The sequence below is a fragment of the Xiphophorus couchianus genome, chromosome 6 (genome assembly GCF_001444195.1).
Source record: "Xiphophorus couchianus chromosome 6, X_couchianus-1.0, whole genome shotgun sequence".
Lineage (NCBI taxonomy): Eukaryota > Metazoa > Chordata > Actinopteri > Cyprinodontiformes > Poeciliidae > Xiphophorus > Xiphophorus couchianus.
Window position 1 is genome coordinate 4,633,319 of NC_040233.1, and position 27,409 is coordinate 4,660,727.

A 27,409-nucleotide genomic window follows, 5' to 3' on the forward strand; every position below is an offset into this window, starting at 1 on the left:
CCAGAGGACATCCACGGCACTGGGGACGGGAACCAGGAGGTGCGGCGTAAAGACAGAGACAGCACGATGACACCAAATGAGACGAGGACCTGACAAGGGTGGGTGGAGGGGCACAGGACGAGGGGCCAGAGTCCAAATAACAACAAAAACCAACCCAGTAGGGTGGGCGGAGGCACAGGAAGGAGCCAAATGTGGGTCCGGCGGGCAACGTCGGTGCTGGGGCCGGGCCCCTAGAGGCTGGTCCGGAGGTCGACGTCGGCACAGAGGCCAGGCTGTGGGAGGCGGGTCTGCCAGGCGACGTCGGCGCAGGGACCGGGCCACAGGAGGCGGCGACAAGGAGTCTCTGGGAGAATCTGGAGGAGCACTAGGAGGCTGGTTCTCGGGAGGAGCACTAGGGGGCAACGAGGAAACATTGGGAACACTGGGGAGCTCGGAGGAGACGCTAGGGAGCTCGGAGGAGACGCTAGGGAGCTTAGAGGGGACGCTAGGAAACTCGGAGGAACCAGGAAGCTCTTTAGGGGCCAAGAACCCACTAACTGGGCCCGAAGGCTCACTTACAGGGAACAGGCCACGCCATCAGCCGCGCCCCCTGTCGGGGCCAGAAGTTTACTTCTTCTCTGCTTTATATGAATCTACAATGACCCTAATAACTACTTTCACATTTTGTAATAAACGCCACACAATGTTATTACATGTGTGGCTTAAGGGATTGAAAATTGGATTTGATCAAATTTTCGATCATTACATAATGCAGTTTTAATTTTGTTTTATTACATTTTGAAACCCGATTTTATTATTATTATTACTACTACATATTCCATACCACAGTTCCAAGGTTAACTCAAATACTTAAAACAAAAATGTCCTTCAAGAAATAAACAAAACATTAGCTTCCTGCCCAAGTTAATATTTTGTTTATTTCTTGAAGGACATTTTTGTTTTAAGTATTTGAGTTAACCTAGGAACTGTGGTTCAAAGGTTAACTGACATACTTGAGTCCTTGAGTTACTCAAGAGGGGAAAAAAATAATTAGATGCTACTTCAGTCACAAGTGGTCAAATAAAGTTCAAGTCAGTGTCAGTTTAAAACGAGCCAATTACTTTTTAAGAGATGAACATAGAGATTGAAGTAGTTAAAGGAGCAAACGCCTGCTGACTTTAGCAGAAGCATTTATGTGCTACTTGTGTAGAATATCATGGCTTCATGCTGTTCTGCTCCTCTGAAAGCTGATATTTGTCGGCTAACTAGCTGGTCTCAGTTCGCTAGCCAACTTTACGTTATATCTTTCCAAGGACTTGGCTGTCGTTCTTGTAAACAACAGAAATGAGAATGAAATCTGTGAAACAGGGAAGGGAGGACCAGCTTTGATTCAAAGTGCTAATTTCAGAAATCTCTCTGGAGTTTTGCTGGAGGGATTTTAAGCCACTGAAAATGTATGATTAAAAAAAAAAAGAAAGAAAGATGGTTTTTCAAAACTGGCCCAAGCTGTTTCCAATTCCAGTCCTCAAGAGAGCACTGTCCTACAACTTTTAGATGCATCTCTGTGTCAACACACCTAAATCACAACTATTGCACATAATTAGCATATTAGCAGGACACAGTAGAAAGTTGAGTGGATGAGTAAGTCATTCAGTTATCTCATTCAGATGTGTTGGACTTGGAACAGCTAAAAGTTGGAGGATGCCAGTCATGAAAGACTAAAGTTTGACATGTTCTACCTTAAACTTTAAGAACAGTGGTCTCCAACCTTTTATTACCGCGGCCCGGGGTGGGAGGGAGCAGGGCCGTGCAGAGACCTATGGAGGGGCAGGGGCTCAAATTTAAAAAAGGGGCACATTGAACAAGACTATTGTCCTCAGAAGAGATTTCTAATGCAAAGGAGATTTGCGTGATGCACATCATGAATTCAACATGACTAGATGATTCAGCTGTTATTAGTTTCACAGTGGAGAAGGAATTTGTGCAAATAACTTTTTGCCTCATATCTTATTCAGTTCTCTGTGATTCATTTATGAAGAACAAATTCAGAAACCATCTAAGATGATGTGGAGACTGGTACCCATCTTACCGATTGGTGAGTTGCTCATTTCATCCATAACATTTCTATATTTTTGGAGATCAAATGTTTAAAAAAAACCTTTGTACAACAGGACAGAGGAAATATATAAATGACACAGCTAAGCAGTGAAAACCAGAGAAGTCAGGATTTTGTCATCATAAACTAAAAGTAGTTAAGTAATTAAAAATGAGACTTTTACCACACTTCACAGGAAGGCTGTATGTAACTCAGCAGACAACAGGTGAGACCAAATAAATCACCTTAAGTTCATTTTATTATGTTATGAAATTTTGAAAGAACGGGTCTTTGTATTTATAGATTGCTGCAGCCAGCCAATGATGGATCCGACTGATAAAAACGCATTTCAGTCTTCGAGCTCCGCTAATGAGTAAATCAGCCGACTGACCAACCTGGTCTTAAATTAGAGTTTACATGTTCAGGCTTTAACATTTCAAAGGATATAATATGCAAGTACCATTCAAACATTGGAGGATCATGAAAAAAATATGTATATATATATTTGTTATCATTTCAGAAAGTGAAACTAATAGAAAATATAAATTCATTACACAACACAGTGAAATCTAAACAGTGTAACATAACCACTATGTTTGTTTTTTCCTAAATAAATACATTAAAAAGTAAATGTATCAACCTGTCGTGTAGAACAGTTGCTGTGATTTCATTGTTAAAAAGTATTCCAATTTCCACTGTTTATAACTGATTTCGGGTAAATCCTGATATGTTCAGGTGTGTGTGGAACGAATTAGTAATTAAAAAAGGGGTGTGTGCGTCGGTGCGAGAGGCGCAAGCGGGGAGGAAGACGCTGACCGTAGGATCTGTGCTGCGGGAGTTTTGACTTGTCTGATCGTTTAAAACTAGTAAAAATCAAAGGAAAGACATCAAAAACACCTATCAAAGATCGCCCCGTGCCACAGATGGTATTTTAGGAACTGGATCGGAGTTTGCACCCAGGAAACGGCGCCCGGTGCAAGTGGACGCCGCCAGTGCGAGAGGACGCCACCGAGGGGAAAGAGAAACGCTCCCGGTGAGATCTGGACTGTACTTTTCTTTTTGGGGATTTTTGGTGGTACCACTCTTTTTCCGTATCTTTTTGGGGAGGGGTTTGGACGTTAGGATTTTTCGTTTTGGATCGGGACTTGGGGAAATACTTCCAGGACTTTGTTTATTTTTCGAGGATATGGAACTGCTTTGTGGACAATAATCTCTTTGAAATAAGGATGGGAAAATTTTGGACATTTAATTAATTAGGTCTTTTGCTGATTGAAACCGAGTAACCATAATTATTTTTTTTGAGGGAATGGAGTTATCGATCTATTTATCAAGATAAGCTATTATTATTTTGTAGTATTGTAATTCTTTTTGAATAAATAATTGTTGCTAAGGATCAACTTATTTCTTATTGAGTGATTGGGTATTTATTTATTTATTTTTCCAAATTAATGGTGTAGCATACCTTACCTGATTTCCTGGGACAGATCTCCCTTGTGTGTATTTGTAAGTTCTGCTTTAAGCCGAATGTAACAACAGGTTATTATAATTTAAGATTATGGTTTAAAGATAGTAAAAGATTGTGTTTCAGAAAACTTGCAAAATGTATGTTTTCTATCAATGCTACAATATTACCAACAATAGATCAGTAAATGAACAGAACAGAGTTTAGCTTTTCTTCTTGTTAATTATTCTAACAGTGTTTTTATTTATTTTTTTTACCACTGTACATTGTGTATACAATTTAGTGTTTCATAAGCAGCTTGATGTCTTGATGGCTCATCATATGAATGTTTTCTGCATGTTTATTCAAATAATATCAGAAGTGAAGAAAATCTTTTCCTTTTTCTTCTTTCATTTTTTAAATCAGTTTTTTATCCCTGCAAACAAAGTGTGTTGAGTGAAACATGGCAGTGGCAGCAGGATGATGTGGGGATCATTTTGATTCTACTGGCCAGGAAAAGTTAGTGAGACTGAGGAGAGCAAGGCAGACGTAACCTGCAGCTGTGATCGCAGCGACAGGCAGCAGCTCAAGCATCGTCTCAGGGGGGCTGAATAGTTTGTTTTTAGATTTTTGCTTGTAAAATGTTTGCAAGCCCTGAGTTAGTTTTCCTTCATTTTCACAATTGTGCACAGCTTTATTGCCAGAGTGGCATTTAAAAAATAAATACACTGAAGTTACAACAGTTTCCTGCAAGGCAGTGCATGGCTCATTGAGCTGAGCAGAAAGAAAAGTAAGCAATCATTTCTACAATTAGCAAAATGTCACAGTTTATGTAGAATATACTGTTAGACCTTTTATTGTAATTTTACAGTAACTTGCTGGCAACAGTGTTGCCAGCAAGTTACTGTAATTACCATTCTACAGTACCTTTACTGTTATGATATTTCACAGTTAATTTTTACTGTGAGTGTGCTTTACAGTTATAACTGCTTTACAGTAATTGTATTTTATAGTAAAGCTGGTCTACTGTAAACTTGTTTCACAACATAATGTCAGGTTTACTGTAAATTAAAGTTTACATTTCTTTAAGATAAGAATATTTTACCATAAACCGAAAAATTTCATAAAAGAAATTTTAGTCCAAGTACTGTGAATAACAGGTATTTATTTTCAGCAGATTTGTAGAAATAAAATCCATTTACATATTCGCAATGTCATAAAAAACAATGTCACAATACAATATAATGTGCTGTAAAACAACAAAACCATAGAACACATTTCCTACATCAGAAGAACTTTTATTCCATTCGTCAAACAAAATCAGTGGGATCCATCTTGTGGAAGCTGAACTGTAAAGAATAAGACAGACAATGTGGGAGGTCATGAGATGGTCAGGAAGTTATCTACATTTTCAAATCGACAGGAAGTTGACAAATTAAGCTGAAGTGACAATGTTCACATGCATAAAATCTTTGTCATAAAGTAGCATTAAGTTGATAATTTGTTTAAAAAAAAAATCAATTGGACTGAAGTGATAATAGAAGCTGCATAAAGAATGAGCAGGACTGGCTTCACTTCAGGTTTTTGGATCGTTTATGGCAAAAGCAGTCAGTCAGTCTTCAGTAATTCAAAAGATTGCGTCCTACAAATGTCCCCAAGGGGACGATGAAGTACAACAATCTTTTTAGTCATTTTGTTGGTGCTGACGGATTACTGCAAAGGTGTGCCTAATAAACTGAAAACTGCATAGTATAAAAATACACCACACTTAAACGACTACACACTTATACATTTCTGTGATTTATTAAGAGATGCAGCGACATCCACTTTTTACCACGGACACAGAAAAGATGCAGGCTACTCTAAAGGGCTATTGTGTAGGAATCACATGCCATTTATAAATAATCATTAAAATCAGATTAAAAAGGCTAAAGTAAAGTCAGAGCATGCAAGATAGGAGGAAAAGACAACAAAATAATAAACATTTACATTTGGTAAAATACTTACCTAGTTGGAAGTCCTCCATTCAAATTCAGCAAGTTGTTGGAAGAAGGTGGTGATCTGGAAGTTGACACTGACTACTTTCCTCTTGACAAGACTTCCCGTCTTGCGGCTTGTACCGACTTTGGCTGTGCATTTGGTACCAACATCTGGATTGATCCTCACAAAGAATCTTTTAACAGAAATAAAATATATTAATTGTATTTTTTAAGGAAGACGTACAATACAGCAATCAGCTATGGTTCTTCGTCATCAGTCAAACTGTCATTAAATTTAAGTCATAAATGGCTTGGTGTAGAGTACTTACCATTGTATCATCTCCAGCGTGGTGGATGCTGACTCCTGATACTCCAGATTGAAGACAGAATATGACCCAAAAAAGACAGCAAGGACGCTGGCAAAGTCATGTAGTTGCTCTGGCTCGAAAAATACCTTCTCCTCCATACTGACCATCCACCGGGTTGCAGACATCAAGCTATTTCCTAAAATAGACAAACCCTTGTCAGGCTAACGCTAGTGAGTAAAAGTACAGACTACCATAACAATTACATACATTGCTACAAAAAAATTATAGTGATAGAAAATATTCCTCTTACCAAGCATGATTACCCTTGGTGTAGTGGGTAAGGTCATTTCCATTTCAACAGACATCTTGGTGGAAGATACCTTTAAAACATAAAAGGAAAACTCTCTTAAATATGAATTACTGGTAGTAATTTATATTTAAAGGGCCAGCTCACCCAGATTACAACAGGTCTTTGAGAACCTCATCCCGGAGACCAGACTAGACTTTACCCCTACATCCTGCTACCACTCTGAAACAGCGGATGTGAATGACAGTTTGTGGGGCTAAATGCATTTTTTAAAGCATTACATTCCACAAGTGTTCAGTCTGACTTCTGCAATGGCGGTGACTCCTGTGCATGTGGGACCTGAATGCAGAAAATGTTCTGAAGGAAGCAGGACATTGCTCTATTCCACATGCAAACCGATAATTAGCTGTGTGTTGATGTTTCTTCACATGACTACAAAATTCTGTAAATTCTGAAGTACAAATGTTGCAGAATTTACACCTGTACATAGTTGCACCTGTTAGTACTGACTTAACTTTAAATTTACAGGAGCATGGTTTAAACATGTGAACAGTCCTTATATGTAACCAGGGTTGGAAATTAACTTTTTTGTCCACCTGCCACTGTGGCTGAACCAACTCAAAAAATAACAGAAACTACTTTAATGTTTTTCACCTTTGTCCTCATTTACAGACTCTTATACACTATGTTGGAGATGTAATGGTACTTTAGCAGGCTAACCAGCAGTAGCAAGCTCAAAGTTATAGATTAGGTTAGCTGCTCCTCTACATTTCCAGACTATTTTGTGGCTTCAAATATGTTTGAAGAGCTGTCTTTTTACCTGTTGTCTTGTCTTTTGAAGAGATGAAGCTATGTTAGCAGTCAGCAGGACAGAACTGCACAGCCACTTGGAGGGAAAAAGCTTGGGAGTTAAAAAAAAACGTCATCTGAAGAAAAGGAAAAAAAAGAACAAAGTTAGAAATTCATCCTTGCTGACCTACGTAGCTAATCTGCACTTTTAACATTTGCAAGATCATGGTTTAAACAAATGAACAGTCATTAGATGTAAAAGGAAAAGGGGGGGGATCAATTATCAGTTAAGGTTATATTGTTCGACAAAGGATGTAGCAACAATGCTAACAGACACTCAGCACTGAGTTCATCTCAACCCAAAGCCGCCCGAGGAAGATTAAGCGGCAAAAGTCAAGCTAAAACCTTCAACGGTAAAATTAGCACCTTAGCTAACGTTAATTCCGAACCAGCTCAAAAAATAAGAACATCATATTTTCCTATCTTTCACCTCATTTACAGACACGTAACTTATAAGGTTGCAATATGCCAGTTATATAAAACACCAGAGTTAGTAACGTAAAGGTAACGTTATGTTACCAGGCTAACCAGCACAAACCAGCTCATGCTAAAATGCTAAGTTATAGCATTATAGCATGATGCTATAAGTTACGTTAACTCCATCTAAAATGTACATTTCCAGACTAGGCTTTGGCTTCAAACAGTTTTCTAAGAAGTGTTTTTTTACCTGTCTTGAAGAGCTGAAGCAGTGTGAGCCCACAGCACGGAGACAGAGCTGCACTTGCACTTGGAGAGAAAAAGCTTCGGAGTTTAAAACAAACGTCATCAGAAAACAGTTGGAAGCGAAGCCACGCTTGATGACGTAGCTAGATAAACTGCATATTAATGTTAGCTAGTATGTGAAAAAAACAAAAGTACATTCTCTCTTTCTGCCTTAAAAATATGTTAACCACTAAAGGAGTAAAAATACAGAAACAGGGAACCACGATGAAGCAGCTATGATGACGGTTGGAAATCAAATATAATTCTTACTGTATATTATAAGTACAGTACCACTACTGTAATGTGTAAACAGTAAATTACTGCAAATTCAAAACATACAGTAAATTACTGTAATACTATGTACTATACCCATAATGCAATGCAAATTACAGTAACTACTTGTAAAGATGTCTTATGGTAGTTTTACTGGGCATTTTGTGGTATTTAACTGTAGAAAATACAGCAAAGGATAACAGTGAGTTTGGACTCTTTGAAAGAGATAAAATCAGTTAAGTAAATGATTTCTAAGCTCTACCCAGATGTGGATCTGAACAAGCCGTGTCCTACTTGCCAACCTCAGAAAGAAATCCAAATGAGAAAACAAGAAATGAAGATGTGGTAACAACCGCAGCACAGGAATAATTACATCAGTTCAGCTAAAGGTATTAGGATGGTTTCATCTTAATGATTGATAATCCACACTAATGCATTAATGAATGGTTGATATTTTCTCATGTAAAAATACAACATTTAGTTAGAACAGCCTATCGTTACACAGAAACCTTACTCAGTATTTCAGAAAAGCATTTTGAGTTATCATTGTTTATGTTTCTATGTTTCGTTTATGTTCAAGTAACAAGAATTTAACACGTCACCAATTTTCAAAGTAGATATCTTTTGAAGATGAAGCTGACATGACATTCTTTCATTGAGTCCAGGAATAAAAGGAAATTAAACCCTAGTTTTATGGTAAGAGAATAAAAATATTTTTCTGTTCAAGAGACCAAAAACTGATCTGGTCTTAATTTAAATTGAACTTAAACTGAAGTGCCACAAATTACTGGCAAACTGTTCAGTTATTGTCTGCTGCTACTTTTATTATGTTTCTTTTTTTATTATTGCAACATGTTTAATAACACAACAGGGAAAAAAAACTCAATTACTCAAAAGTGACCAGGAGGGGGCGACAAAACGCAGCTAAACTGGAAGAACCACATTAACTGGTCTTGCAATGCAATCAAAGAAGCAAACTCAAGAATAAAATCTCCATTGCAAATGTTTTGGGTAGGGTGTCACTTTATGCTGCAGTGGTAAGAGTAAACAGAAGATCTCTGAAAGGGGCGATTCATAAAAACACAGAAAAGAGGCTGAGATGGGGGTGTTAGAAAATGAGAAAATTAAAAAATAAATAAATAAGGTGAGATTAGACATAAAATTCTTTGGCTGATGATCTGCTTGGTGAATCATCCTTTTCACTGAGTTCAAATGTAAAAAAAAACAATAATAATGTCATTATTAGACGTCGTTAAATGTTTTCCTTATGAACAGAGCAAGTAATTAAGGCAAGACATGATAAGTTGAAGAGGATCCTCCTCACTCCCAGTTCAAAATAGATCAAGCAGATGGTTTAGAGCCAGTTTCTAAATGTGACTGATGTGTGTCTAAGTTCTGGGAAAATACTTACTCTCTATAAAACCAATCAAAAACACTTGTATTAATTTATTTGTTTACGAGTATTCTCATAGGTAAAGTTACACGTACGTATGAGTTGAAAAACAGGACAAATACAAAACTTACATTTATGCACATTTACTGACTTCAATTCACAAATTTAGATGTCTACGCATGCATTTTTAATTGACAGTAGTTTTATCTCATACATAACTCCTTGTGTTTCCATAGCAACTAAAACAAACAAGAACCTGACACAGGTCGTGTGACATCATCATGTCATCGGTGTTCTCATCGATGATGTCATAAAGGTTCAAGCGAATATTATTATCATTTGGAATCCAAGAATTCTCAGTTTGCTTTTCAACGCCGTTGGAGGTACAACACTTTGATAGAGAGACGATTTCGGACAGTGATTTTAGAAACCATTTCAACTACAGTCAAGATGATTTTAACCATCGGTTGGGGCCTTGGGTATCTTGTTACGAAGGGAGTAGAAAAGTTGCTGGGATATCAGATTAAAGATGAAGACCTTTCAGCAGAGAGATCAACTGACGAAAGTCCAGAACACTTTGATTTTGACGTCGTCGCCAAAGACGATGAAAAACACAAGGATGTTTCAAAGGAGAGCACATCTGAAGATGAACGTATGAAGTATTTTGGATTTGAAGATTTCTTTGAAGAATGTGTAAAACACAAGGATGTTTATGCAGAGAGCTCATCTGAAGATGGAAGATTTGAGTCCTCTGTTGTTGACATTGTCTCCGAAGACGATGAAAAACCCACTGATGTTTCTTCAGAGAGTTCATCTGAAGATGAACGATTTGAGTCCTTAGGTTTTGACTTTGTCTCCGAAGACGATGAAAAACACAGTGATGGTTCTTCAGAGAGCTCATCTGAAGATGAACGATTTGAGTCCTCTGATTTTGACTTTGTCTCCGAAGACGATGAAAAACACAGTGATGGTTCTTCAGAGAGCTCATCTGAAGATGAACGATTTGAGTCCTCAGGTTTTGACATTGTGTCCGAAGACGATGTAAAAGACGATATGATTTCAGGAGAATTCGTAGAGTTTAAGACAGGGAAGTACATGAGTTTTGACATTTTTCCTGAAAATCAGAAGGACATCGATGCTTCCTCTAAAGTTGAGGAAGTTACCATCAATAAGTGTTTCACAGTAAAGACATCTGGAGAAACTGCTGCTTTGGAAAGCATCTGTCTTCCTGATAGCAAAGTGGAGCTGGAAATTGAAACCTTCTCTGGGGACACAGAAATTAAAAGTCACACAGACCACTGTGAGAACCTGGACACTAAAGATAAGGATGATGTTGTGCCACATTTTGATGAAGTGTCTGAGCTTTCTTCATCAGAAGAATGGTCTTCTGAAGAAGAAAACTCAGAAGACGGAAATGAGAATGACACCAACGATTTCGATGCCATGGATGTAAATATTTACCCAGCCATGTATTTTTGTAAATTCTCCAACTCCTTTTTTAACTGTTGGATGAATTCCACAATGCAAAGCATAATTAATTTGACTGTTGTTAGAAGGTTTGTGGCTCAGCATCCTGAGGAGATTTCTGAACTTTTTTCAGCGACACCATTGTTTGCGAGATGCTTCTTCACAGCAATGTGCCATCCAGGAAGAGACTTTCCTCCACATGAAGTGTTTGCTGTTCAGAATGAACTAATTGATATTCTGAAAATTAAGGATGTGAAACATCAGGACAGGCCAGGAGTCCTGTTGTTTTACATGTTGCACTATCTGGCAGAGTGTGGCATCTACACAAACACTAAAATATATATAACTGACTACTGTGAACATTGTCAGAAGTGTTCACGAATTATTCGTGACCTTGGTCCTGTCGTTCCTCTGCCAAAGGAACAAGTAAATGACACTACATCAACTCTTCTGGAGGATTATTGGAGTCTAATTTTAGAAAGTTGTGACACCTGCAAGTCCAACAAAAAGAGGCATTGCTTTTTTAATGACACTGATGTGATGACCCTGATACTGCCATGGTCAGACAGTCCAGATGATAGACATCCTGTGATACCTGACCCAGCCCTGGAAGTTCCTGTGAAAAATGGAACTCAGTTATATCATCTGTCCTCCGTCATTTGCTGGAGACATTCAACTGCTTCTGACACCAGCAACTTTTATACATATTTGATGTGTGGAGAACTGGTGTTTAAGGCGGAGGATGAGCGGATATCACTGGAAACGATCGACTGTGCAGCTGACGTTTGCAGCAATGGGTACATCTATGTCTATGAAAAAGCCACAGAAGTACAGGACCAATACAGTGTAGGGTTCAAAGTCTGAAAAACAAAACACAACAAGGGTGGGTGGAGGGGCGCAGGACGGGGGGCCAGAGTCCAAATAACAACAAAAAACAACCCAACAGGGTGGGCGGAGACACAGGAAGGAGCCAAGAGTCCAAAAACAACAGAAAACAACCCATCAGGGTGGGCGGAGGGACAGGAGATGGAACCCGCGGGGAAAGTCCGGCGGACGTCCGCCGCGTGGGAGGAGGTCCGGCAGGCGTCTACGGCGCCGGAGAAGGTCCAGAGGACATCCACGGCACTGGGGACGGGAACCAGGAGGTGCGGCGTAAAGACAGAGACAGCACGATGACACCAAATGAGACGAGGACCTGACAAGGGTGGGTGGAGGGGCACAGGACGAGGGGCCAGAGTCCAAATAACAACAAAAACCAACCCAGTAGGGTGGGCGGAGGCACAGGAAGGAGCCAAATGTGGGTCCGGCGGGCAACGTCGGTGCTGGGGCCGGGCCCCTAGAGGCTGGTCCGGAGGTCGACGTCGGCACAGAGGCCAGGCTGTGGGAGGCGGGTCTGCCAGGCGACGTCGGCGCAGGGACCGGGCCACAGGAGGCGGCGACAAGGAGTCTCTGGGAGAATCTGGAGGAGCACTAGGAGGCTGGTTCTCGGGAGGAGCACTAGGGGGCAACGAGGAAACATTGGGAACACTGGGGAGCTCGGAGGAGACGCTAGGGAGCTCGGAGGAGACGCTAGGGAGCTTAGAGGGGACGCTAGGAAACTCGGAGGAACCAGGAAGCTCTTTAGGGGCCAAGAACCCACTAACTGGGCCCGAAGGCTCACTTACAGGGAACAGGCCACGCCATCAGCCGCGCCCCCTGTCGGGGCCAGAAGTTTACTTCTTCTCTGCTTTATATGAATCTACAATGACCCTAATAACTACTTTCACATTTTGTAATAAACGCCACACAATGTTATTACATGTGTGGCTTAAGGGATTGAAAATTGGATTTGATCAAATTTTCGATCATTACATAATGCAGTTTTAATTTTGTTTTATTACATTTTGAAACCCGATTTTATTATTATTATTACTACTACATATTCCATACCACAGTTCCAAGGTTAACTCAAATACTTAAAACAAAAATGTCCTTCAAGAAATAAACAAAACATTAGCTTCCTGCCCAAGTTAATATTTTGTTTATTTCTTGAAGGACATTTTTGTTTTAAGTATTTGAGTTAACCTAGGAACTGTGGTTCAAAGGTTAACTGACATACTTGAGTCCTTGAGTTACTCAAGAGGGGAAAAAAATAATTAGATGCTACTTCAGTCACAAGTGGTCAAATAAAGTTCAAGTCAGTGTCAGTTTAAAACGAGCCAATTACTTTTTAAGAGATGAACATAGAGATTGAAGTAGTTAAAGGAGCAAACGCCTGCTGACTTTAGCAGAAGCATTTATGTGCTACTTGTGTAGAATATCATGGCTTCATGCTGTTCTGCTCCTCTGAAAGCTGATATTTGTCGGCTAACTAGCTGGTCTCAGTTCGCTAGCCAACTTTACGTTATATCTTTCCAAGGACTTGGCTGTCGTTCTTGTAAACAACAGAAATGAGAATGAAATCTGTGAAACAGGGAAGGGAGGACCAGCTTTGATTCAAAGTGCTAATTTCAGAAATCTCTCTGGAGTTTTGCTGGAGGGATTTTAAGCCACTGAAAATGTATGATTAAAAAAAAAAAGAAAGAAAGATGGTTTTTCAAAACTGGCCCAAGCTGTTTCCAATTCCAGTCCTCAAGAGAGCACTGTCCTACAACTTTTAGATGCATCTCTGTGTCAACACACCTAAATCACAACTATTGCACATAATTAGCATATTAGCAGGACACAGTAGAAAGTTGAGTGGATGAGTAAGTCATTCAGTTATCTCATTCAGATGTGTTGGACTTGGAACAGCTAAAAGTTGGAGGATGCCAGTCATGAAAGACTAAAGTTTGACATGTTCTACCTTAAACTTTAAGAACAGTGGTCTCCAACCTTTTATTACCGCGGCCCGGGGTGGGAGGGAGCAGGGCCGTGCAGAGACCTATGGAGGGGCAGGGGCTCAAATTTAAAAAAGGGGCACATTGAACAAGACTATTGTCCTCAGAAGAGATTTCTAATGCAAAGGAGATTTGCGTGATGCACATCATGAATTCAACATGACTAGATGATTCAGCTGTTATTAGTTTCACAGTGGAGAAGGAATTTGTGCAAATAACTTTTTGCCTCATATCTTATTCAGTTCTCTGTGATTCATTTATGAAGAACAAATTCAGAAACCATCTAAGATGATGTGGAGACTGGTACCCATCTTACCGATTGGTGAGTTGCTCATTTCATCCATAACATTTCTATATTTTTGGAGATCAAATGTTTAAAAAAAACCTTTGTACAACAGGACAGAGGAAATATATAAATGACACAGCTAAGCAGTGAAAACCAGAGAAGTCAGGATTTTGTCATCATAAACTAAAAGTAGTTAAGTAATTAAAAATGAGACTTTTACCACACTTCACAGGAAGGCTGTATGTAACTCAGCAGACAACAGGTGAGACCAAATAAATCACCTTAAGTTCATTTTATTATGTTATGAAATTTTGAAAGAACGGGTCTTTTTATTTATAGATTGCTGCAGCCAGCCAATGATGGATCCGACTGATAAAAACGCATTTCAGTCTTCGAGCTCCGCTAATGAGTAAATCAGCCGACTGACCAACCTGGTCTTAAATTAGAGTTTACATGTTCAGGCTTTAACATTTCAAAGGATATAATATGCAAGTACCATTCAAACATTGGAGGATCATGAAAAAAATATGTATATATATATTTGTTATCATTTCAGAAAGTGAAACTAATAGAAAATATAAATTCATTACACAACACAGTGAAATCTAAACAGTGTAACATAACCACTATGTTTGTTTTTTCCTAAATAAATACATTAAAAAGTAAATGTATCAACCTGTCGTGTAGAACAGTTGCTGTGATTTCATTGTTAAAAAGTATTCCAATTTCCACTGTTTATAACTGATTTCGGGTAAATCCTGATATGTTCAGGTGTGTGTGGAACGAATTAGTAATTAAAAAAGGGGTGTGTGCGTCGGTGCGAGAGGCGCAAGCGGGGAGGAAGACGCTGACCGTAGGATCTGTGCTGCGGGAGTTTTGACTTGTCTGATCGTTTAAAACTAGTAAAAATCAAAGGAAAGACATCAAAAACACCTATCAAAGATCGCCCCGTGCCACAGATGGTATTTTAGGAACTGGATCGGAGTTTGCACCCAGGAAACGGCGCCCGGTGCAAGTGGACGCCGCCAGTGCGAGAGGACGCCACCGAGGGGAAAGAGAAACGCTCCCGGTGAGATCTGGACTGTACTTTTCTTTTTGGGGATTTTTGGTGGTACCACTCTTTTTCCGTATCTTTTTGGGGAGGGGTTTGGACGTTAGGATTTTTCGTTTTGGATCGGGACTTGGGGAAATACTTCCAGGACTTTGTTTATTTTTCGAGGATATGGAACTGCTTTGTGGACAATAATCTCTTTGAAATAAGGATGGGAAAATTTTGGACATTTAATTAATTAGGTCTTTTGCTGATTGAAACCGAGTAACCATAATTATTTTTTTTGAGGGAATGGAGTTATCGATCTATTTATCAAGATAAGCTATTATTATTTTGTAGTATTGTAATTCTTTTTGAATAAATAATTGTTGCTAAGGATCAACTTATTTCTTATTGAGTGATTGGGTATTTATTTATTTATTTTTCCAAATTAATGGTGTAGCATACCTTACCTGATTTCCTGGGACAGATCTCCCTTGTGTGTATTTGTAAGTTCTGCTTTAAGCCGAATGTAACAACAGGTTATTATAATTTAAGATTATGGTTTAAAGATAGTAAAAGATTGTGTTTCAGAAAACTTGCAAAATGTATGTTTTCTATCAATGCTACAATATTACCAACAATAGATCAGTAAATGAACAGAACAGAGTTTAGCTTTTCTTCTTGTTAATTATTCTAACAGTGTTTTTATTTATTTTTTTTACCACTGTACATTGTGTATACAATTTAGTGTTTCATAAGCAGCTTGATGTCTTGATGGCTCATCATATGAATGTTTTCTGCATGTTTATTCAAATAATATCAGAAGTGAAGAAAATCTTTTCCTTTTTCTTCTTTCATTTTTTAAATCAGTTTTTTATCCCTGCAAACAAAGTGTGTTGAGTGAAACATGGCAGTGGCAGCAGGATGATGTGGGGATCATTTTGATTCTACTGGCCAGGAAAAGTTAGTGAGACTGAGGAGAGCAAGGCAGACGTAACCTGCAGCTGTGATCGCAGCGACAGGCAGCAGCTCAAGCATCGTCTCAGGGGGGCTGAATAGTTTGTTTTTAGATTTTTGCTTGTAAAATGTTTGCAAGCCCTGAGTTAGTTTTCCTTCATTTTCACAATTGTGCACAGCTTTATTGCCAGAGTGGCATTTAAAAAATAAATACACTGAAGTTACAACAGTTTCCTGCAAGGCAGTGCATGGCTCATTGAGCTGAGCAGAAAGAAAAGTAAGCAATCATTTCTACAATTAGCAAAATGTCACAGTTTATGTAGAATATACTGTTAGACCTTTTATTGTAATTTTACAGTAACTTGCTGGCAACAGTGTTGCCAGCAAGTTACTGTAATTACCATTCTACAGTACCTTTACTGTTATGATATTTCACAGTTAATTTTTACTGTGAGTGTGCTTTACAGTTATAACTGCTTTACAGTAATTGTATTTTATAGTAAAGCTGGTCTACTGTAAACTTGTTTCACAACATAATGTCAGGTTTACTGTAAATTAAAGTTTACATTTCTTTAAGATAAGAATATTTTACCATAAACCGAAAAATTTCATAAAAGAAATTTTAGTCCAAGTACTGTGAATAACAGGTATTTATTTTCAGCAGATTTGTAGAAATAAAATCCATTTACATATTCGCAATGTCATAAAAAACAATGTCACAATACAATATAATGTGCTGTAAAACAACAAAACCATAGAACACATTTCCTACATCAGAAGAACTTTTATTCCATTCGTCAAACAAAATCAGTGGGATCCATCTTGTGGAAGCTGAACTGTAAAGAATAAGACAGACAATGTGGGAGGTCATGAGATGGTCAGGAAGTTATCTACATTTTCAAATCGACAGGAAGTTGACAAATTAAGCTGAAGTGACAATGTTCACATGCATAAAATCTTTGTCATAAAGTAGCATTAAGTTGATAATTTGTTTAAAAAAAAAATCAATTGGACTGAAGTGATAATAGAAGCTGCATAAAGAATGAGCAGGACTGGCTTCACTTCAGGTTTTTGGATCGTTTATGGCAAAAGCAGTCAGTCAGTCTTCAGTAATTCAAAAGATTGCGTCCTACAAATGTCCCCAAGGGGACGATGAAGTACAACAATCTTTTTAGTCATTTTGTTGGTGCTGACGGATTACTGCAAAGGTGTGCCTAATAAACTGAAAACTGCATAGTATAAAAATACACCACACTTAAACGACTACACACTTATACATTTCTGTGATTTATTAAGAGATGCAGCGACATCCACTTTTTACCACGGACACAGAAAAGATGCAGGCTACTCTAAAGGGCTATTGTGTAGGAATCACATGCCATTTATAAATAATCATTAAAATCAGATTAAAAAGGCTAAAGTAAAGTCAGAGCATGCAAGATAGGAGGAAAAGACAACAAAATAATAAACATTTACATTTGGTAAAATACTTACCTAGTTGGAAGTCCTCCATTCAAATTCAGCAAGTTGTTGGAAGAAGGTGGTGATCTGGAAGTTGACACTGACTACTTTCCTCTTGACAAGACTTCCCGTCTTGCGGCTTGTACCGACTTTGGCTGTGCATTTGGTACCAACATCTGGATTGATCCTCACAAAGAATCTTTTAACAGAAATAAAATATATTAATTGTATTTTTTAAGGAAGACGTACAATACAGCAATCAGCTATGGTTCTTCGTCATCAGTCAAACTGTCATTAAATTTAAGTCATAAATGGCTTGGTGTAGAGTACTTACCATTGTATCATCTCCAGCGTGGTGGATGCTGACTCCTGATACTCCAGATTGAAGACAGAATATGACCCAAAAAAGACAGCAAGGACGCTGGCAAAGTCATGTAGTTGCTCTGGCTCGAAAAATACCTTCTCCTCCATACTGACCATCCACCGGGTTGCAGACATCAAGCTATTTCCTAAAATAGACAAACCCTTGTCAGGCTAACGCTAGTGAGTAAAAGTACAGACTACCATAACAATTACATACATTGCTACAAAAAAATTATAGTGATAGAAAATATTCCTCTTACCAAGCATGATTACCCTTGGTGTAGTGGGTAAGGTCATTTCCATTTCAACAGACATCTTGGTGGAAGATACCTTTAAAACATAAAAGGAAAACTCTCTTAAATATGAATTACTGGTAGTAATTTATATTTAAAGGGCCAGCTCACCCAGATTACAACAGGTCTTTGAGAACCTCATCCCGGAGACCAGACTAGACTTTACCCCTACATCCTGCTACCACTCTGAAACAGCGGATGTGAATGACAGTTTGTGGGGCTAAATGCATTTTTTAAAGCATTACATTCCACAAGTGTTCAGTCTGACTTCTGCAATGGCGGTGACTCCTGTGCATGTGGGACCTGAATGCAGAAAATGTTCTGAAGGAAGCAGGACATTGCTCTATTCCACATGCAAACCGATAATTAGCTGTGTGTTGATGTTTCTTCACATGACTACAAAATTCTGTAAATTCTGAAGTACAAATGTTGCAGAATTTACACCTGTACATAGTTGCACCTGTTAGTACTGACTTAACTTTAAATTTACAGGAGCATGGTTTAAACATGTGAACAGTCCTTATATGTAACCAGGGTTGGAAATTAACTTTTTTGTCCACCTGCCACTGTGGCTGAACCAACTCAAAAAATAACAGAAACTACTTTAATGTTTTTCACCTTTGTCCTCATTTACAGACTCTTATACACTATGTTGGAGATGTAATGGTACTTTAGCAGGCTAACCAGCAGTAGCAAGCTCAAAGTTATAGATTAGGTTAGCTGCTCCTCTACATTTCCAGACTATTTTGTGGCTTCAAATATGTTTGAAGAGCTGTCTTTTTACCTGTTGTCTTGTCTTTTGAAGAGATGAAGCTATGTTAGCAGTCAGCAGGACAGAACTGCACAGCCACTTGGAGGGAAAAAGCTTGGGAGTTAAAAAAAAAGGTCATCTGAAGAAAAGGAAAAAAAAGAACAAAGTTAGAAATTCATCCTTGCTGACCTACGTAGCTAATCTGCACTTTTAACATTTGCAAGATCATGGTTTAAACAAATGAACAGTCATTAGATGTAAAAGGAAAAGGGGGGGGATCAATTATCAGTTAAGGTTATATTGTTCGACAAAGGATGTAGCAACAATGCTAACAGACACTCAGCACTGAGTTCATCTCAACCCAAAGCCGCCCGAGGAAGATTAAGCGGCAAAAGTCAAGCTAAAACCTTCAACGGTAAAATTAGCACCTTAGCTAACGTTAATTCCGAACCAGCTCAAAAAATAAGAACATCATATTTTCCTATCTTTCACCTCATTTACAGACACGTAACTTATAAGGTTGCAATATGCCAGTTATATAAAACACCAGAGTTAGTAACGTAAAGGTAACGTTATGTTACCAGGCTAACCAGCACAAACCAGCTCATGCTAAAATGCTAAGTTATAGCATTATAGCATGATGCTATAAGTTACGTTAACTCCATCTAAAATGTACATTTCCAGACTAGGCTTTGGCTTCAAACAGTTTTCTAAGAAGTGTTTTTTTACCTGTCTTGAAGAGCTGAAGCAGTGTGAGCCCACAGCACGGAGACAGAGCTGCACTTGCACTTGGAGAGAAAAAGCTTCGGAGTTTAAAACAAACGTCATCAGAAAACAGTTGGAAGCGAAGCCACGCTTGATGACGTAGCTAGATAAACTGCATATTAATGTTAGCTAGTATGTGAAAAAAACAAAAGTACATTCTCTCTTTCTGCCTTAAAAATATGTTAACCACTAAAGGAGTAAAAATACAGAAACAGGGAACCACGATGAAGCAGCTATGATGACGGTTGGAAATCAAATATAATTCTTACTGTATATTATAAGTACAGTACCACTACTGTAATGTGTAAACAGTAAATTACTGCAAATTCAAAACATACAGTAAATTACTGTAATACTATGTACTATACCCATAATGCAATGCAAATTACAGTAACTACTTGTAAAGATGTCTTATGGTAGTTTTACTGGGCATTTTGTGGTATTTAACTGTAGAAAATACAGCAAAGGATAACAGTGAGTTTGGACTCTTTGAAAGAGATCAAATCAGTTAAGTAAATGATTTCTAAGCTCTACCCAGATGTGGATCTGAACAAGCCGTGTCCTACTTGCCAACCTCAGAAAGAAATCCAAATGAGAAAACAAGAAATGAAGATGTGGTAACAACCGCAGCACAGGAATAATTACATCAGTTCAGCTAAAGGTATTAGGATGGTTTCATCTTAATGATTGATAATCCACACTAATGCATTAATGAATGGTTGATATTTTCTCATGTAAAAATACAACATTTAGTTAGAACAGCCTATCGTTACACAGAAACCTTACTCAGTATTTCAGAAAAGCATTTTGAGTTATCATTGTTTATGTTTCTATGTTTCGTTTATGTTCAAGTAACAAGAATTTAACACGTCACCAATTTTCAAAGTAGATATCTTTTGAAGATGAAGCTGACATGACATTCTTTCATTGAGTCCAGGAATAAAAGGAAATTAAACCCTAGTTTTATGGTAAGAGAATAAAAATATTTTTCTGTTCAAGAGACCAAAAACTGATCTGGTCTTAATTTAAATTGAACTTAAACTGAAGTGCCACAAATTACTGGCAAACTGTTCAGTTATTGTCTGCTGCTACTTTTATTATGTTTCTTTTTTTATTATTGCAACATGTTTAATAACACAACAGGGAAAAAAAACTCAATTACTCAAAAGTGACCAGGAGGGGGCGACAAAACGCAGCTAAACTGGAAGAACCACATTAACTGGTCTTGCAATGCAATCAAAGAAGCAAACTCAAGAATAAAATCTCCATTGCAAATGTTTTGGGTAGGGTGTCACTTTATGCTGCAGTGGTAAGAGTAAACAGAAGATCTCTGAAAGGGGCGATTCATAAAAACACAGAAAAGAGGCTGAGATGGGGGTGTTAGAAAATGAGAAAATTAAAAAATAAATAAATAAGGTGAGATTAGACATAAAATTCTTTGGCTGATGATCTGCTTGGTGAATCATCCTTTTCACTGAGTTCAAATGTAAAAAAAAACAATAATAATGTCATTATTAGACGTCGTTAAATGTTTTCCTTATGAACAGAGCAAGTAATTAAGGCAAGACATGATAAGTTGAAGAGGATCCTCCTCACTCCCAGTTCAAAATAGATCAAGCAGATGGTTTAGAGCCAGTTTCTAAATGTGACTGATGTGTGTCTAAGTTCTGGGAAAATACTTACTCTCTATAAAACCAATCAAAAACACTTGTATTAATTTATTTGTTTACGAGTATTCTCATAGGTAAAGTTACACGTACGTATGAGTTGAAAAACAGGACAAATACAAAACTTACATTTATGCACATTTACTGACTTCAATTCACAAATTTAGATGTCTACGCATGCATTTTTAATTGACAGTAGTTTTATCTCATACATAACTCCTTGTGTTTCCATAGCAACTAAAACAAACAAGAACCTGACACAGGTCGTGTGACATCATCATGTCATCGGTGTTCTCATCGATGATGTCATAAAGGTTCAAGCGAATATTATTATCATTTGGAATCCAAGAATTCTCAGTTTGCTTTTCAACGCCGTTGGAGGTACAACACTTTGATAGAGAGACGATTTCGGACAGTGATTTTAGAAACCATTTCAACTACAGTCAAGATGATTTTAACCATCGGTTGGGGCCTTGGGTATCTTGTCACGAAGGGAGTAGAAAAGTTGCTGGGATATCGCATTAAAGATGAAGACCTTTCAGCAGAGAGATCAACTGATGAAAGTTCAGAAAAGTTTGATTTTGACGTCGTCGCCGAAGACGATGTAAAACACAAGGATGTTTCAAAGGAGAGCTCATCTGAAGATGAACGTATGAAGTATTTTGGATTTGAAGATTTCTTTGAAGAATGTGTAAAACACAAGGATGTTTATGCAGAGAGCTCATCTGAAGATGAACGATTTGACTACTCTGTTGTTGACATTGTCTCCGAAGACGATGAAAAACCCACTGATGTTTCTTCAGAGAGCTCATCTGAAGATGAACGATTTGAGTCTTCTGATTTTGACTTTGTCTCCGAAGACGATGAAAAACACAGTGATGGTTCTTCAGAGAGCTCATCTGAAGATGAACGATTTGAGTCCTCTGATTTTGACTTTGTCTCCGAAGACGATGAAAAACACAGTGATGGTTCTTCAGAGAGCTCATCTGAAGATGAACGATTTGAGTCCTCTGATTTTGACATTGTGTCCGAAGACGATGTAAAAGACGATATGATTTCAGGAGAATTCGTAGAGTTTAAGACAGGGAAGTACATGAGTTTTGACATTTTTCCTGAAAATCAGAAGGACATCGATGCTTCCTCTAAAGTCGAGGAAGTTATCATCAATAAGTGTTTGACAGTAAAGACATCTGGAGAAACTGCTGCTTTGGAAAGCATCTGTCTTCCTGATAGCAAAGTGGAGCTGGAAATTGAAACCTTCTCTGGGGACACAGAAATTAAAAGTCACACAGACCACTGTGAGAACCTGGACACTAAAGATAAGGATGATGTTGTGCCACATTTTGATGAAGTGTCTGAGCTTTCTTCATCAGAAGAATGGTCTTCTGAAGAAGAAAACTCGGAAGACGGAAATCAGAATGACACCAACGATTTCGATGCCATGGATGTAAATATTTACCCAGCCATGTATTTTTGTAAATTCTCCAACTCCTTTTTTAACTGTTGGATGAATTCCACAATGCAAAGCATAATTAATTTGACTGTTGTTAGAAGGTTTGTGGCTCAGCATCCTGAGGAGATTTCTGAACTTTTTTCAGCGACACCATTGTTTGCGAGATGCTTCTTCACAGCAATGTGCCATCCAGGAAGAGACTTTCCTGCACATGAAGTGTTTGCTGTTCAGAATGAACTAATTGATATTCTGAAAATTAAGGATGTGAAACATCAGGACAGGCCAGGAGTCCTGTTGTTTTACATGTTGCACTATCTGGCGGAGTGTGGCATCTACACAAACACTAAAATATATATAACTGACTACTGTGAACATTGTCAGAAGTGTTCACGAATTATTCGTGACCTTGGTCCTGTCGTTCCTCTGCCAAAGGAACAAGAAAATGACACTACATCAACTCTTCTGGAGGATTATTGGAGTCTAATTTTAGAAAGTTGCGACACCTGCAAGTCAAACAAAAAGAGGGATTGCTTTTTTAATGACACTGATGTGATGACCCTGATACTGCCATGGCCGGACAGTCCAGATGATAGACATCCTGTGATACCTGACCCAGCCCTGGAAGTTCCTGTGAAAAATGGAACTCAGTTATATCATCTGTCCTCCGTCATTTGCTGGAGACATTCCATTGCTTCTGACACCAGCAGCATTTACACATATCTGATGTGTGGAGAACTGGTGTTTAAGGCGGAGGATGAGCGGGTATCACTGGAAACGATCGACTGTGCAGCTGACGTTTGCAGCAATGGGTACATCTATGTCTATGAAAAAGCCACAGAAGTACAGGACCAATACAGTGTAGGGTTCAAAGTCTGAAAAACAAAACACAACAAGGGTGGGTGGAGGGGCGCAGGACGGGGGGCCAGAGTCCAAATAACAACAAAAAACAACCCAACAGGGTGGGCGGAGACACACGAAGGAGCCAGCAGTCCAAAAACAACAGAAAACAACCCATCAGGGTGGGCAGAGGCACCGAGATGGAACCCGCGGGGAAAGTCCGGCGGGCGTCTACGGCGCCGGAGAAGGTCCAGAGGACATCCGCGGCACTGGGGACGGGAACCAGGAGGTGCGGCGTAAAGACAGAGACAGCACGATGACACCAAATGAGACGAGGACCTGACAAGGGTGGGTGGAGGGGCGCAGGACGAGGGGCCAGAGTCCAAATAACAACAAAAACCAACCCAGCAGGGTGGGCGGAGACACAGGAAGGAGCCAAATGTGGGTCCGGCGGGCAACGTCGGTGCTGGGGCCGGGCCCCTAGAGGCTGGTCCGGAGGTCGACGTCGGCACAGAGGCCAGGCTGTGGGAGGCGGGTCTGCCAGGTGACGTCGGCGCAGGGACCGGGCCACAGGAGGCGGCGACAAGGAGTCTCTGGGAGAATCTGGAGGAGCACTAGGAGGCTGGTTCTCGAGAGGAGCACTAGGGGGCAACGAGGAAACATTGGGAACACTAGGGAGCTTGGAGGAGACGCTAGGGAGCTCGGAGGGAAAGCTAGGGAGCTTGGAGGGGACGCTAGGAAACTCGGAGGAACTAGGAAGCTCTTTAGGGGCCAAGAACCCACTAACTGGGCCCGAAGGCTCACTTACGGGGAACAGGCCACGCCATCAGCCGCGCCCCCGAGCCGCGCCCCCTGTCGGCCCGGTGTCAGGCGGCCGCCTGGAAACCCATCACCATGGGGACCGGAGCGAAGGCGAGAGTGGGCTCTGTTCGCCGAGGGGCTGGAGCAGGCTTAGGAGCAACGGCTGCTGTGGGCGTGGGAGCGGCAGCCACAGCGGTGACGACCGGAGGTGTGGAGGACGCAGGGGCTGGAGGCACGGAGACAGCAACGGCTGAAGGTATTGTGGGGGCAGGAGAAACAGGAGAGGGGGCTGCTGCGGGCTCTGGAGGTGCTGGTTCTGGAGACGCTGGGTCTGGGCTGGCGGAGAGACTGTGCGGCTTGGGAGGCAGAGTGTTGCCTTTCAGAACGGCAACCGCCGTCAGGCGCTCCCATTCTGCCTCCTGCTGCAACTCCGCCAGCCCCAGGTGCGGAAGTCGCAGGATCCAGTAGTCTAGCATAAGGACCATGCATGTGGCAATGACCAGGCGCTGACGGGCGGAATAAAGCTGGTGGAGTTAAATACACAGAGGGTAATAAAGGAAATGAGACACACCAGGGAACAATCAAGGGGAGGACAGGACAGCACAGGGACTCAGAACACAGAGAACTCAAAATAAACACAAAAATCTCAAATCCCGACAGAAGGTAAGGTAAAGTTGAGAGAAAGCTGGCTACAATGGTGCACACGAGAAAGTTTTTTTTCTTCTATGTTCCTTTTTTTGGATTCATTATAGCAGTGGTCCCCAATCCTTTTAGTAACGCGGCCCGGTCAAGACTTCGAAAATTCGCTGCGGACCGGGGGGATGGGGGTGGGTTGCGTGCCGAGACGGAAGTATTTAATTATTTCTTCCGCGGCCCGGTACCAATTGGTCCACGGACCGGTACCGGTCCGCGGCCCGGGGGTTGGGGACCACTGCTTTAAGTGACTTTAAACGTATGCCCACTCTTAAAAATTATAGCAAATAAGATGTTTTATCAATTGAGAACACACTTAACATTTTCATTTGCAAAAATGAACAAAAACATGAATAATTTGCCTCATATTTCCAACTTACAGAATACTTTCACACTCGAGGCTTGGGGACCAAATCCATCCCATCATAGCTTTCTATGTGGCCCTCTAGACTCCTGACGCCAAATTACATAAATCAATATTTTCCATTTCCACAATCACGGAAACTCACAGACAATCATCAGATCCCTCCATTTTTTTTCACGTTAATGCATAACTCTGAGTTTATATTAAATTATTTTGGAAAAATGGTCAAAACATCGGGTTTAAATGACTGCTAAACAAACCAGTAGGTGGCAGTGTTTTTTACTTGTTACTACGCTGCTGCCTCAACCTTACTAATGTCAATTGTAGTCTGTGATGTATATGACGAGTAGCTAAAAGTCACATTTGACGTTATACGATACATGCAAAATTGCTTGGAAATATTTTGTAATTAATTCCACAAAATCAGTTATTTTGAAAGAAATCAGAAAAACAATCGCAAAATACTGTAGGGACTGTTCAAAGTGAAAACAGTATTTAATTTTAAGAAGTACTTATTTAATGCAGAGACAGCTGTTTTCTCTAGTTGAACAGTTTGTTAATACGGTTTAATTAAGATGTTGTGGCACAACCAACCAGACATTTGAGAACATTCATGATCTTGATCCGGCCCCCAAATGAAAATGGATTTGACAACATAAAATCTAAAAAAAAAAATGCATTGAGGTATCTGGTTGTAAAGTGACAAAATGCTAAAGATAAAAAATTTTTTAAAAAACTTGCAACACAGCCAAAATATTTCATCACTTCATACAATCAAGTGATGGGGCAGGTGACACTGACATGCATAGTTATTTGTAAACAGAGTCAGCAGTATTTGTGTGTGCAGCCAACCACTTTTTTAGTGATCACACACACACACACACACACACACACACCCTCACACACGCGCCCCTTCACGCAAACACACACCGACTGACCCCGTTGGCGGCTGCCATCTGAACGAGGACCCCGATAGCCGTTCTGTTGAAGAAACGTCCGTCTCCTCCCACCACCAGGGTTGCACCCTGACGGTCAGGCAGGTCTATGGAAGAGAAGATACTCTGGATGAAGTTGTGCAGATAGTTCCTCTTGGACTGAAACACATAAACCTTCTTCCTAAGGCCGCTGGCTCCTGGTCTCTGGTCGGGGTAAGGGGCCGTGGGGAAGGTCAGGACCTGCAGAGGCCCGTTCTCCATCGCTTTAAAATGAGGATCCAACTTGAAGTTCCATGCAGAGAGAACACTTTTTTCCCCCCCTCCGTCAGCCGCAGTAATGAGCTCCGAGGAACAGAATGGACAGTGAAGAGCTCGACTCCTCCTATTATTTCACTGGGTTACAGAAGGACGTCTGCAGCTCAAAATAACCTTTGCAAACTAATGTGTGTGCAGAGGCAGGGTGGTAACTGAAGACGCTCCTTCACACATGTGCAGGGAGATCACTGTCAGGGCTCCAGGTCCAGTCAGAGAGAACTATGTATGTGGGCGTGTGTGTGTGTGTGTGTGTGTGTCAGAGTGGGGGGTTATTTATCAGCGTGTGAAAGGATGCAGCTGTGCTCCTGGTAATGATGTGAAAAAACAGGGATGGCATTTCTCATCTCATCCATCAGCAGCATGTGCACATGACTTACAGAAACCTAAAACACACAACAACAACAACAACAAATAAAAACATATTTAGCACAATCACAGTAATTGGTAATGAGAGGCAGAACAACACTGCCCTCTGGTGGTTGTTAAATGCTCAACCATGACAGCGCAAAGAGCTACGTATATTAATATATTAAATAATAATTATAATTATTAATATGTTATATATATATGTATAATATAACATATTATATAACATATAATTATATATAACATATTAATAACATAAAATAAAATCATATAAATAACATTAAATAAAATCCAAATCAATTCCTTTCAACTTAAAACTTACGAAACCTTAATAAAAGCTGCAGGTGTGTGTCTATGCCTGAGGAAGTTTTGGTTAAAACAAGCTTGTTCTTCATTCAGTGAAGTCACTCACAGTGAG

General features: G+C 39.8%; 1 protein-coding gene and 2 long non-coding RNA genes across 3 annotated transcripts in view; all 3 read right to left on the reverse strand.

The window, feature by feature from the left end:
* The window catches only part of LOC114146832 (phosphoglucomutase-1-like), a 37,167-nt gene extending 10,596 nt beyond the window's left edge, over positions 1 to 26,571 (reverse strand). Inside the window, exon 1 of the mRNA XM_028021227.1 lies at positions 26,314 to 26,571. Coding sequence (XP_027877028.1) covers positions 26,314 to 26,571 — 258 coding nt within the window. The remainder of the gene's footprint in view (positions 1 to 26,313) is intronic.
* On the reverse strand, positions 4,661 to 8,003 carry LOC114146835 (uncharacterized). The gene is made up of 6 exons (XR_003595971.1): positions 7,626 to 8,003; positions 6,930 to 7,035; positions 6,113 to 6,182; positions 5,824 to 5,998; positions 5,523 to 5,688; positions 4,661 to 4,864 (listed from the first exon to the last, which is right to left on the reverse strand). It is a non-coding gene; the product is annotated as an uncharacterized LOC114146835 (long non-coding RNA).
* Positions 16,560 to 19,902, reverse strand: LOC114146834 (uncharacterized). Its single transcript, XR_003595970.1, has 6 exons — positions 19,525 to 19,902; positions 18,829 to 18,934; positions 18,012 to 18,081; positions 17,723 to 17,897; positions 17,422 to 17,587; positions 16,560 to 16,763 (listed from the first exon to the last, which is right to left on the reverse strand). It is a non-coding gene; the product is annotated as an uncharacterized LOC114146834 (long non-coding RNA).
* Positions 26,572 to 27,409: the final 838 nt, after the last annotated feature.